The 14,275-nt window shown below is 42.3% G+C and overlaps 1 protein-coding gene across 2 annotated transcripts in view; it reads left to right on the top strand.

Moving 5' to 3' along the window:
* Window positions 1–14,275, top strand: part of si:zfos-943e10.1 (GRAM domain-containing protein 2B) — a 110,730-nt gene that overhangs the window by 18,113 nt on the left and 78,342 nt on the right. Inside the window, exon 1 of one of the 2 annotated variants that reach the window (XM_059991093.1) lies at window positions 13,943–14,046. The exons of the other annotated variant lie outside the window; for it this stretch is intronic. Coding sequence (XP_059847076.1) covers window positions 14,036–14,046 — 11 coding nt within the window. The 5' untranslated portion in view covers window positions 13,943–14,035. Of the gene's footprint in view, window positions 1–13,942; window positions 14,047–14,275 lie in introns of those variants that run through there. 2 annotated transcript variants of the gene reach the window in all.

The raw sequence follows: 14,275 nt of genomic DNA, 5'->3' as shown, positions 1-14,275 counted from the left end.
AACGAGAGAGAATCTACAGATGCTGGAAATCCAAGCAACACACACAAAATGCTGGAGGAACTCGGCGGCCAAGGCAGCATCTGTGGAAGAAAAGTGCAGTTGATGTTTTGGGCCAAGACCCTTCGGCAGGACTGGAGACAAAAAGGTTGAAGAGTAGGTTGCGTCATATGGCATAGGCCTTCAATGTTCCCTCTAATTCATAATGAACAGTTTGCACAAAAATCTTGTGCTGTGAAACTTTAATACTGTTTCTCCAATAAAAGTGGTATAAATTAGGCAGTTCTGAACTCTGCAGACAAATCATCGTAAACTCCTCATTGTCAACACCATCTGCATCGGAAACTAGAAAAGGAAATGTGATTGTGTATGATTGTGAAATGTACTTAACATGCCAACAGATAGAGGGTGACAACCTTTTTGAGCGTGGTTTAAATTCCTATGTCAAAATCCAGTTTAAGTGTCAAAATCTGTTGCAATACTGTACAAAGCGCAAGATTTCTTAAATCAGGAATCTTTGTATACGTTATACTGTTCACTTGTAGTCCCATACGTGACTTACTGTGTAGGGGTATGGGGAAATGCATATAAAACAAATACAAATTCAATTTTTCTACTCCAAAAGAAAGTTATACAAATTGTAAATGAGACAAGTTATTATGAGCCAACCAATCCACTATTTATTCAACTAAACACTTTAAAATTCAGAGATTTTGTAGATTTTAAATAATGCAAGTTATGTATAAAGTAAAAAATGGACAGCTACGAGAAAGTATCCAAAGGTTGTATAAAATGAGAGAAAGTCAATATGATTTGAGAGGAACATGTAAATTTCAAAAACAAAGGATAAGAACAAATGTAAAAAATCATTGTATTTCAGTCAGGGGTGAACCTATGGAACAGTTGTAGTGAGAATTTAAAAACATGCACTACACTTAACAAGTTTAAAAATTATTTTAAAATTATTTAATGAACAAATATAAAACAAATTATTTTAAATGAATGGGAGTAATGTAAATAAATTATATTTGGAATTGGATTTTGTGTGAAAAGATTATGAAATTTTTTTGTTTTTGATGTGATGATTGACGCCAAATATGTTGTTGTATAAGTAAGAGGGGTAGGCATAATAAGCTGTAGCTTCAGCCTACAGCCTTTCGGTCTGTTTTAAAGAATATCTATGTTTTTTGTTGTAATTTTGTCATATGAAATCATTGTTGTAAATTATGCTTTTTGTTATATTTGTACTGACTGAAATAAATAAATTAATTCATTCATTCATTTCGTATGAGCGCTGGTAGCAAAAGATGTGTGTGCACACATGCACACCTTGAAGGGAAAATTGGTGATCATGATCTCTGTGACCATGATCACTCTTGGCAAATTTTACTACAGAGGTGGTTTGTCATTGCTTTCTTCTGGGCAGTGTGTTTCAAGACAGATGACTGCAGCCATTATTAATACTCTTCAGAGATTGTCTGCCTGGCATCAGTGGTCACATCACCAGGACTTGTGATATGCACCAGCTGCTCCCATGGCTTCACATGACCTTGATCGAGGGGATAAGCAGGTGCTACACCTTCCCCAAGGGTGACCTGCAGGCTGGCAGAGGGAAGCAGTGCCTTTCTCTTCCTTTGGTAGAGATGTACATCGTGGTAGTTAGCTCATCTAGAATTACTCTAGCTTACAGGAAAGATGTAAATAAAATTGAAAGCATACAGAGAAAATTTACAAGGATGTTGCTGGAACTGGAGGGTCTGAGTTATAAGGGAAGATTGAATAGGGTTAGGACTCTCTTCGTTGGAACGTAGAAGGTAGAGGGGAGATTTGATAGAGATGTACAGAATTAAGAGTGGTATAGATAGGGTAAATACAAGCAGGGTTTTTCCACTGAGGTTGCGTAGGGTTACAACTGGTGGCTGTGGTTTAAGGATTAAAGATGAAAAGTTTAAGGGGAACTTCAGCTTCACTCAAGGCCGTGAGAGTGTGGAATGAGCTGCCAGCACAGATGGTGCATGTGATTTTTTTTGTTTTGTTTTGTTTTGATTTCAACGTTTAAGAGAAGTTTGGATAGGTATATGGATGGCTGGGCATGGTCCCGGTGCAGGTCGATGGGAGTAAATGGTTTTAAGTGGTTCAGGACAGGCTGGATGGGTCAAAGGACTGGGTTTTGTGTTTTATTTTTCTATGGCTCTGTTAAGATGATTTACTGTCGTCATTGGACTTTAATTTCAAGGAAAGATGTTTCTCCAAACCTTTTATCAGGACTGGAAAGGAAGGAGGAAGAATTAAGAAAATGGAGGTGGGGAAGGAGTACAGGTTGGCAGGTGATGGGTGTGACCAGGTGGGGGGGGGGGGGGAACATGAAGGATAATGTCAGAACCTTCGAGGGGATTGGTAAAAGAGTTAAGTGGCTGAAACCTGGTTTGTTTTAAAGAGGAGGGATTACACAATCTTAATATTAAATATTTCCTTTTCATCAAGTTTATTATCTCATATTTGGCAATTCCTTTTGGGAAATTGCGTTCTGGATAATGCGTATGTCATTTCCTCATTTAATATGATCACTCCTGCCAGGCAGAACATCTGGAGAGTTAACCTTCATAGTAAATCCTTTACTAGACACCGCCTTGCTTCCCTTTTGATCTCTACTTCCCTTTGGGATTTCTCTGAATTTCACAATTTGTCTCATTATGCACCACTGGTAAATGCATGCCCACTCATGTAACTCATCTGCAATCACCTTCCGTCCTCCTTGTAGCTTGCTCTCCTACCTACTCTGTCATTACCAAATATAGTAATGATGCCAAGACACTTACTTAAATTGTAGATGAGTGAGACCCAAGTCCTGATCCCTATGGCATACAATTTGTGACAGGGTTCAGGAACAGCTATTAATCCTCAGCCATCAGGCTCTTGAACCAGAGGGGATAACTTCACTCAATTTCACTCACATCATCACTGAACTGTTCCCGCAACCTGTCAACTGACTGTCAAAGACTCTTTATCTCATGTTCTCGGTATTTATTGCTTTTTATTATTGCTATTTTTTTCTTTTTATATTTGCACAGTTTGTTGTCTTTTGCACATTGGTTGTTTGTCCATCTTGTATGTGGTTTTTTATTGATTCTGTTGTTCGTATTTGTTGTGAATCGCCTGCAAGAAAATGGATTGTATATGGTGATATATGTACTTTATAATAAAATTACTTTGAAGAGAAAGAATCTCAAGGTGATTATAAGATGACATACATGTATTGTGATAATTTTACTTTGAATTTTGAATTTTAATTGCCAACAGAAAATGTCCCTTTTTTTTTTATCCATGCTAACATACTACATCCCACACTATTACTTTTCACTATCACTGTGTGGCATCTTCTGTCTTGGTTCCATCACTGCTACTGGGGCGTAGGCCGCCAGCTGCAACTCCCCAGTGTCCTCTGTCCTGGGTCACAAGTTGATAGGCCCTGTGGCTTCTCATTTCATCACACAAGTTAATACATTGTTGCAAAGATCCTTCCTCTGTCAGGATGGAGGTCTTTGGGGCTTCTGTTGATGTTTCTGGATTTTTATGGGTTGGGGTCGCTAGCCCCCTGCCCAACCCCCCTCCTTTTGCAGACTGGCTTGGGGCCATCCATGGTAGAGTTGAATGTCTTTTCTAGGCATACTATAATCTTTCAGTTTCTTGTTATCCATAGCGTTACTACTTCAAACACTATTATGTTTTGCAAATACAATTACCTTTCCATAATGCCAAATCGGCTTTTCCTAATTGCCTGGATTTTTTGCTTTGACAGCTGGCTAAGCTGGGAGATGGATTTGACCAGCTGTCAGGCACCTGCATGGTTTCTATCGATGGGCTTGTTCTGACTTTGCTGTAATGGGATTTGTGCAAGAAAAGCCTTCACCCTGTGATTAGTCATCTATCGACTTTCCCTTGTCTGAACTGTACAAATGCGAGTGCAGAATGCAGCCAAGGTGCTGTTGGCCGGAAATCCCACCATCTGTTTTACTTTCTCTTGCTAAGAGGCACTGGACTCGTCTGAAACTTTTAGATGACTATTAAGCTTGGTTTTGACTGAAAGAAGAAGCTGTTATCAAGTGTCATTTGAGACGATGAGAAACTAACCAGCCCCCATTTGGCATCAGCAATCATTTGGGTCACATTCCTTCCCCATTCTGATATTTGGTCTTGACTATGTCTGCAAGCTTTTGTGCGTTGAATTGCTGCTGCAGGATTGGCTGATTAGATATTCGCATTAGCGAGCAGGCGTACCTAATAACGTGGCCATTGACTGTACACCCCCTCGCCATCTGAGACAACATGTTAGATTCCAGGATTTCAGTTTCCAACAATCATTCTGTGGTCAAAGTCACTGGGATCACATTCCTTCCCCATTCTGATATTTGGTCTGAGCAACAACTGAACCTCGTGATCATGTCGCCATGCTTGTGTGCATTGAGTTGCCGCCACCTGATTGGCTGATGAGATATTTACATTAACCAGTAGATGTGTCGGTGTACCAAATGAAGTGGCCGTCGAGTATACGTTCACTCCCCACACGAGACATTTGCCATTTCAGTAAAAAGTTCAAGAATTTCACGGGTTGCCTTGTAGACCAGGAATGTGATAGTACAAAATGATAAATTGAACTGTTTACTATTTGAGCTGTTTAAAATGCTTCTTGGACAAGGTAGTTGGCAGTGTTATTTTTTTTGCTGCTGCGTAGCTGGAATGACCCAGTTTGGTCCTGACCACAACTGCTGCCTGTGGTGTATTTGCACACTCTTCCTGACACTGCTTGGCTTTTCCCTTCACTGATCTGGTGGTTTCCTGCCATGTTCCAGTGACGTCGGTACTAACTGCCCCAAATGTAGGTGGATATTCGGAGAATTGAAGGGCTTGTGAACCGAAATATGTTCCGAGCACATTGGATTGGTGGGTACGTTCAAAGAGTTGGGGAAAGCACAGTGGGCTGAACAAATGCATGTAATGCCACCTCTAAATCCAGAAGGTGTCTAAAACCTTTGTGGTTACACAAAATTTCTGTTTCAAATGATTTTACACATTGCATTCATTCAATTCAAAGCTCAACGTAAATTTATTATCGGTAGAATATAAACAATACAGCACAGTACAGGCCCTTCAGCCCATAATGTTGTGCTAACCCTTAAACCCTGCCTCCCATGTAACCCCCCCACCTTAAATTCCTCTATATACCTGTCTAATAGTCTCTTAAATTTCACTAGTGTATCTGCCTCCACCACTGACTCAGGCACCAACCACTCTTAGTAAAAAAAAAAAACAACCTTCTTCTAATATCCCCCTTGAACTTCCCTCCCCTTACCTTAAAGCCACGTCCTCTTGTACTGAGCAGTGGTGCCCTGGGGAAGAGGCGCTGGCTGTCCACTCTATCTATTCCTCTTAATATCTTGTATACCTCTATCATGTCTCCTCTCATCCTCCTTCCCTCCAGAGAGTAAAGTCCTAGCTCCCTTAATCTCTGACCATAATGCATACTCTCTAAACCAGGCAGCATCTTGGTAAATCTCCTCTGTACCCTTTCCAATGCTTCCACATCCTTCCTATAGTGAGGTGACCAGAACTGGACACAGTACTCCAAGTGTGGCCTAACCAGAGTTTTATAGAGCTGCATCATTACCCCGCGACTCTTAAACTCTATCCCTCGACTAATGAAAGCTAACATCCCATAAGCTTTCTTAACTACCTTATCTACTTGTGAGGCAACTTTCAGGGATTTGTGGACATGTACCCCCAGATCCCTCTGCTCCTCCACACTCCCAAGTATCCTGCCATTTACTTTGTACTCTGCCTTGGAGTTTGTCCTTCCAAAGTGTACCACCTCACACTTCTCCGGGTTGAACTCCATCTGCCACTTCTCGACCCACTTCTGCATCCTATCAATGTCTCTCTGCAGTCTTCGACAATCCTCGACACTATCCACAACACCACCAAGCTTTGTGTCATCTGCAAACTTGCCAACCCACCCTTCTACCCCCACAAAGTACAAACATTTGTACGTATATGTCACCATATACAACCCTGAGATTCATTTTCTTGCGGGCATTCACTGAACAAATGAAAAACTATAGGATCAATTGAAGACTACACACAAAGACAAACATCCAATGTGCAAAAGACAGACTGTTCAAAGACACTTAATAATAAATAATACTGAGAACATGAGTTGTAGCATCCGTGAAAATGAGTCTGCAGGTTATGGAACACACACAAAGTGCTGGGCAGGCTGGGCAGAATCTATGGAAAGAAGTACAGTCGATGTTTCGGGCTGAGACCCTTTCAGTAGGTTCTGGAATCAGTTCACCGTTGAGGTGAATGAAGTTGCCCACTCTGGTTCAGGAGCCTGGTGGTTGTACTTTTCCTGAACTTGGTGGTATGAGACCCAAAGCTATGACACAGTATTGCTTTTATAATAAAAATAAATCTAAATGCTGTGCATCTAGCAAAGCTAGTCAGTCAAAGTAGAGTGTGCTCATGCTTAGTCTATAAGATGGTTGAGGGTTGTAGGGAACGGAAAGGAAGATGACGAGGCCAAAGGTCAGATCAGATTAGACAATGACAAATCAAGCTTAAGAGCCATTTGGTCTACTCCTCAACTTGTTGTCTGTACGCTTGGTGACCACTTTATTAAGTACCTCCCGCACCTAATAAAGTGGCCACTGAATGTATGTTTGTGGTCTTCAGTTGCTATAGCCCATCCACTTCAAGGTTTGACGTGTTGTGCATTCAGCGACGCTCTTCTGCACACCACTGTTGTAACGTGTGGTTATTTGAGTTACTGTCGCCTTCCTGTCAGCTTGAACCAGTCTGGCCATTCTCCCGAACTCTCTCATTAACAAGAGATTTTTGCCAGCAGAATTGTCACTTGATTTTTTGTTTTGTTTTCCACACCATTCGCTCTAAACTTTAGAGACCATTGTGCATGAAAATCCCTGAAGATCAGCAGTTTCTGAGATACTCAGACCACCCTGTCTGGCATTCCACAGTCACTTGGATCACAACTCTTCCCCATTCTGATATTTGGCTTTGACCATGTCTGCATGCTTTTGTGCATAGAGTTGCTGCCCTATTATTGGCTGATTAGATACTTGCATTAATAAGCAGGTATCCAGGTGTACGTAATTACATGACCACAGAGTGTAGATTTTTATGAATAAGGATTGTTTGTTTTTGGCATTAAGTCATCTAATAACAGTTGTTCTGTTTGAACAGTGTTTTATTCTTGGAGTTGGACTCTGACCACCACAAAATAATTAGACAAAGCATTCTTAGTGTTATGATCCAAATCCAGTTCGACTGTTCTGGAGCAAGGCCTTTTGGGGCTCAGTTTAAAATAGAAATTGGAAGCCTTTGGGAAACGAGGATTAAGAAATCAAAAGTGCAATTGTCACAGTATTGAGTGAGGAAAAAGCATATGTCATACATTAATGACACTATATTTAGTTTTGGAAAAAAATTTTGAAGTGCTTTGCTAAGAAGGATGGTTTGTGGAGAGTGAGGCCTGCTGAGCAGGATTGAGTACGATTGCAGTTTTGTAGAGCCAGATACAGACGGGATTGTTAACACAGTGACAATGTTTGACAGACTCGGGAAGATAGCCTGTTCAGAGGAGCATAAATGCAAAACCTGGGCTGCTTTCTCTAAAGACTGCTATTGTCATAAGAGCAGAATTAGACCATTTGACCCATCGAGTCTGCTGCGCCATTCCATCATGGCTGATTTATTATCCCTCTGAACCCCATTCTCTTGGCTTCTTCCCATAACCTTTGACACCCTGACCAAGCAAGACCTGCTAACCTCTGGTTTTAATATGTGGCATTGAGTTCCGCAGATTCGCTACCCTCTGACTGAAGAAATTCCTCCTCATCTCTATTCTAAAGATTTGCCCCTCTATTCTGAGGTTGTTCCTTCTGGTCCTAGACTCCCCCACATTGATGTGAAACAACCTCTTTACATCCACTCTGTCTTAGCCTTTCAATATTCAATAGGTTTCAATGAGATATCCGTTCCTCATTCTTCTGAACTCTGGCAAGTACAAGCTTGGGGCCATTAAATGCTCCTTGTGGAATAATTTCCCTTCCTGAAATCATTCTTGTGTACCACCTCTGGACTGTCTCTAACACCAGCATGTCTTTCAGATCAGGGGCCCAAAACTGCTCAGAGTTCTCCAGATGTGGTCTGAACAGTTTTATTAAAAATCATTTTTATTTTAACTGAGATGTTTTACTAGGATAACAGTAAGACTTCAGAAACAGAAAACAATGCAACTAAAAGGTGGGGGGGGGGGCACGGTAGCATAGAGATTAGTGTAGTGCCTTACATCTCCAGTAATTGGAAGATCAGGGTTCAATTACCACCGCTGTCTGTATGTTGGAGTTTGTATGCTTTCCCTGTGACTGCATGTGTTTCCACTGAGTGCTTTGGTTTCCTCCCACAGTCCAAGAAGGGCTAGCTGTGGGCATGCTATGTTGTGGCCAGAAACGTGGCAACATTTGGGATGCCCTCAAACTGTGTCGGCCATTAACACATCCCACATTTCACATATATTGTGATGTACATCCGACAAATAAACCAAATCTGTTTAGGTCAGGAAGCACGTATAGGAGAAATGGTTAACGTTTCAGGTTGACATCCTTTAGCTGAATAGTGAAAGCATTCACCCCTTTCAATTTTTTTTCAATTTGAGGAATATTTACAACTGATTATCGTAGGAAAAGCCTTCAGTAAATATGATTCCTCTCTTTTTATAAGTAATCAGATCATGGGATGTGGGTATTTTATCAAAGAAGATGGTGGTGTGTTTCCTTGTGAATTGAAGATGGTTGTCAGTGTAGTGGTTTGATGCAACCCATTGGCTTTCAGTCAGCCGAGGCCATATGGGACATGTGTTGGTGTGGAATCATAATTATGTTTAGCCCAGTCACATGCTGGTGATAATAAACCTGATTCTGATTCAGTCTGGATAAGGGCAATTAATTGTTTTCAACGATGAACCAGTTGGTTAACAATAAGCATCAGTTGTGAAATAATGTCATTATTTTCCTTCCAGGAAATCTGTACTGCAGATTAGTGGCCTTGATGCCAAACCCTTAAAATTTTGAGAGGAAATTTTTAGTTGTTTTTTTTTAGATTTCTAGCATCCATTTTCTTAATTTAAGTTGAATGAGCTGGGAAATCTGTACTACAGGTTGTTCTGTCACTATTTCACACATCATGTCAGAATCAGATTTGTTATCACAGATTTGTATGAAATGTGTGGTTTTGTAATAGCACTGCAAAGGCATTAAGTTACCATAAATTCTAAAACTAAATCGTACAGTGCAAAAAGAAATAACGATGTCATAAACACGAGATTCTGCATATGTTGGAAATCCAGAGCAAAATGTTGGAGGAACTCAGCAGGTCAGGCAGCATCTATGGAAATGTATAAACAGTCAACATTTTGAACTGAACCCCTTCTTTAGGACTGGAAAGGAAGGGGGAAGACACCAGAATAAAAGGGTGAGGGGAGGGGAAGGAGGGTAACTAGGTGATAGGCAAAGTCAGGTGAGGGAGGAAGAGGACTGGAGAGGAAGGAATCTGCTAGGAGAGGAGACTGGACCATAGGAGAAAGGGAAAGAGGAGGATACCCAGGGGAGATGATAGGCAGGTGAGAAGAGGTAAAAGTCCAGCATGTGGAATTGGGGAGAAGGGGGAGACAAGTATTTTTACCAGAAGGAGCAATGGGTGTTGTTCCTTCACCCTAAAAGGGGGCCTCATCTTGGCACAAGAGGAGGCCATTAGCTGATATATGGGAATGGGTGTTAAAATGTTTGGCCAGGAGGAAGTTCTGTTTGTGGCGGCTGGAGCAGAGGTGCTCAGCAGAGTGGCTGGAAAGGCTGGTGGGGGAGGGTGACTCAAGGCTCCACTTCCCCCTGCCCAACCCCTGGCAGCAGCCTTGCCACTTCCTGCAAGAAGAAGGAATGTGCCGGAAGGTGAGGCGTCCTTGGTGACGGATGCTGCCTTCTTGAAGATGTCCTTGATGGTGGAAGGGGTTGTGCCTGTGATGGGGCTGGCTTAGTCTACGACCCTCTGCAGTGCTGCGCATTGGAGTTCCCATGCTAGGGAGTGATACGACCGGTCAGAATGCTCTGCTCTGTAAACCGATATAAATCCTGAAGGAATGCTGGTGGCCTTCCTCGTTAGGAAACCTCTGGCACACCTTCATGGTTCCTGTAGATGTATGGATCTCAACAAAATTCTCTGCATCTGTCTTCTCAAATTCCTAACTTTCTTGGTGTTCACCTGGCAGAGAATCTCACCTGGTCCCTCAACACCAGCTCCATAGCAAAGAAAGCCCAGCAGCGTCTCTACTTTCTGCAAAGGCTGAGGAAAGTCCATCTCCCACCCCCCATCCTCATCACATTCTACAGGGGTTGTATTGAGAGCATCCTGAGCAGCTGCATCACTGCCTGGTTTGGAAATTGCATCATCTCGGATCGCAAGACCCTGCAGCGGATAGTGAGGTCAGCTGAGAAGATCATCGGGGTCTCTCTTCCCACCATCACAGACATTTACACTACACGCTGCATCCGCAAAGGAAATAGCATTATGAAGGACCCCACGCACCCGTCATACAATCTCTTCTCCCTCCTGCCATCTGGGAAAAGGCTCCGAAGCATTCAGGCTCTCACGACCAGACTATGTAACAGTTTCTTCCCACAAGCTATCAGACTCCTCAATACCCGAAGCCTGGACTGACACCTTGCCCTACTGTCCTGTTTATTATTTATTGTAATGCCTGCACTGTTTTTGTGCACTTTATGCAGTCCTACGTAGGTCTGTAGTCTAGTGTAACTTCCTCTGTGTTATTTTTTACGTAGTTCAGTCTAGTTTTTGTACTGTGTCATGTAACACCATGGTCTTGAAGAATGTTGCCTTATTTTTACTATGTACTGTACCAGCAGTTATGGTCGAAATGACAATAAAATTGACTTGACTCGAGTTGACTTGACTTGAAATGGGTCAGCCAGGATGAAATGGCGAAGGAGACTCGATAGACCAAATGGCCTAATTTATTATCGAAGAGCACACATTATATACAACACTGGGATTAATTTTCTTGCAGGCATGCACAGTAAATCCAAGAGTCGCAATAAAATCAATGAAAGACCACACCCAAAAGGACAGACAGACAACCAACCAACGTGTGAAAGACAAAAAACTATGCAAATACAAAAGATAAAATAAAAACCAAGAAATCAATATTGGTAGCACTTGAAAATGAGTCCATAGATTGTGGGAACAGTTGGGTGAGTGAACTCAAATGAAGTTATCTGGTTCAAGGGCCTGTTAGTTGCGGGATAATAACTATTCCAGAACACCTTTTATTATGAGCATTTGGAAGTGTAAAGTCTAAAATATCACATGCTTATCTCCATCCCACAGCACAGAATTGATTCATGCTGCCACGTGTCCCTTCATGTTTATAACTGGTTTGATAACAGCAGTCAGCTTAACTGTTGAATATGATAAAGTACATAATTAAAACTTAAAAAACTAATTGTATTTACTGTTCCATTCGTTTTACTCACGATATCGTGCTGGCCCAGAATACAAGGCTGTCCCTTCAGAATAGAGATGAGGAATTTCTTTAGCCAGAAGGTGGTGAATGCGTGAAGTTCGGCTCTCACTGACGGCTGTGGAGGCCAAGTCACAGGGTATATTTAAAGTGGAGGTTGATGGTTTCTTGATGGGTAAGAGTGTCAAAGGTTATGGGGAGAGGGCAGGAGAATGAGGCTGAGAGGGAAAGTGAATCAGCCAGTATCAAATAGCAGAGCAGATTTGATGGACTGTAGGGCCTAAATGTGTTCCTGTGATCTTGGAGCAGGCTAAACTGTCCATAAGACAATCTAACCCTTCCTCCCCACATACCCCTCAACGTTTCTTTCATCCATGTGGCTATTTAAGTTTTTACGTTCTTTTAAATGTCCCTAGTGTATCTTCCAGAGGTGTGCCTGTACCACCATCCTGGCAGCCTGTTCCGTGCACCTATCACTCTCTGCTTTTGTAAAAACAAAACTTGTCTCTGAGATTCCCCTATTCGTTCTTCCAAACACCTTAAAGCTATGCCCCTTCCATATTGGCCATTTCTGCTCTGGGGATTGTGGTGAACTACATATGCCTGTCTGGACACACCCCCTGCTGACTGCTCCTGTGGCTCCTCCCACAGACCCCTGTATAAAGGCGATCGAGGCCGGAGCCCGGCCTCTCAGTCTCCAGGATGTAGTATGGTGGTCACTCACTGCTGATTCCTTCTTCCAGTCAATAAAAGCCGATATCTCGCCTTTACGTCTCAGACTGAGTTATTGATGGTGCATCAGGGATAAAGTCTCTGACTTCCCACTCGACCCATGCCTCAATTCTGATGTCTTATTCATTGTCTTAATTTCTGATAAGTTAGGTCCTCATTACAGGAAGGACATAGAAAGTGTAGAGAGGGTGTTGAGGAGATTTGCAGGAAGGATATAGAACATGTCTTATGTACATGGGTTGAGTGAGTTAGTGTTTTTCTCTTTGGAGTAAAAGAGGATGAGAGGTGACTTGATAAAGGTGTACAAGATGATATGAGGCATTGAACAACAACCTCTCAATGTCAGAAAGTCCAAGGAGCTAATTAATGACTTCAGGAGGAAGAAATTGGAGGTCCATGAGCCAGACCTCATTGGGGGATCAGAGGTGGAGAGAGTCAGCAACTTTAAATTCCTCCTTGTAATCATATCAGAGAACCTGTCCTGGTCCCAGCACACAAGTGCAATAAAGTAGAAAGCATGCCAGCATGACATCTGGAACTTTGACAAACTTCTATAGATGTGTAGTAGAGGCTGGTTGCATCAAGGAAAACACCAATGTCCTTGACTGGAAAACCCACAAAAAGTAATGGATGTGACCAGTTAAAGCCCTCCCCGCCTTTGAGCACATCTACGTGAAATGATGTCACAAGAAAGCAGCATCCGTCATCAGGGACCCCCAACACCCAGGCCATACTCTCTTCTCACTGCTACCAGGTACAGGAGCCTCAGGTCACACATCACCAGGTTTGGGGACAGTTATTACCCCTCAACCATCAGGCTCTTGAACCAGAAGGGATAACCACTCAACTTCACTCACTACATCACTGAACTGTTCCCACAACTTACGGACTCGCTTTTAAGGACTCTACATCTCGTATTTTTGATATTTATTGCTTATATATTCATTATTAATATTTTTCTTTTTAAAGTTTTTTTCCCCAATTGGTTGTTGTCTGCCCTGTTGGATGCAGTCCTTCATTGATTCTATTGTGTTTGTATTTACTGTGTATGCTTGCAATTAAACAAATCTCAGTAGTACATGGTGACATATATATGTACTTTTACTTTGAGTGGACAGACAGACATTTTCCGGGTTTCGAATGGCACATACAATGGGCCATGATTTTAAAGATATTTGGAGGAAAGGATAGGAGGGGATGTTGAAGGTAGATTTTTTTTACACAGTGAGTGATGGGTAAATGGACTGCCCTGCCAGTGGGTGGGGGGGGGGGGTAGATGTAGTTACATCAGGGGCATTTCAGAGACTCTTGGAGAAGCACGCGGATGAAAGACAAATGGAGGGCTCTGTGGGAGGGGATGGTTTGGGTAGTTTAAGAGGTCAACACAGCATTGTGGGCTGAAAGGCCTGTACTGTTCTATGGTGGTAAGCGGTCTGATGTACTATAGAGACAATCTAGCGTTAGTAGTGAAGCTGTGAGATCCATGATGTAATCATCATTGAGTATTTGACCTTGAAGTGAGTCTCTTAGCTGATCATTGGACTGTTTTCAATTGCTGAGATAAGGTTTGACTTTTGAGCTTCTGTGCAATTTGATAACAGCAGAACTGTTCTGCGCCTCCCAAACACACAGTCGGCGCTCATTTGGTGTGCTGCATACCCCTGAGCAAATCCCTGACCTTGGTTCCTTGGAGAAGAACATATGGCAGAAAGGTAAGATTGGTTGTTTAGACTTGTGTTTATACAAGTTGTAAGGGGCTAGCTTGAACGCAACAAGTCCTCGTCAGTCAGAGTGCTGAATATACGGTTAAGAAGGGACTGTAAAACATCGGTGAGGCTACACTTGGCATTTTGTGCGCTCCCTGTTAGAGGACAGGTTGATATTTTTCCTATACCGTGCTATGGGTGTTTCCTATAACAGATGGGCAGTGCGACAGCGCAG

This window comes from Hypanus sabinus, chromosome 16 (assembly GCF_030144855.1).
Source record: "Hypanus sabinus isolate sHypSab1 chromosome 16, sHypSab1.hap1, whole genome shotgun sequence".
Classification (NCBI taxonomy): Eukaryota; Metazoa; Chordata; class Chondrichthyes; order Myliobatiformes; family Dasyatidae; genus Hypanus; species Hypanus sabinus.
This window is presented reverse-complemented; position numbering and strand designations above follow the sequence as displayed.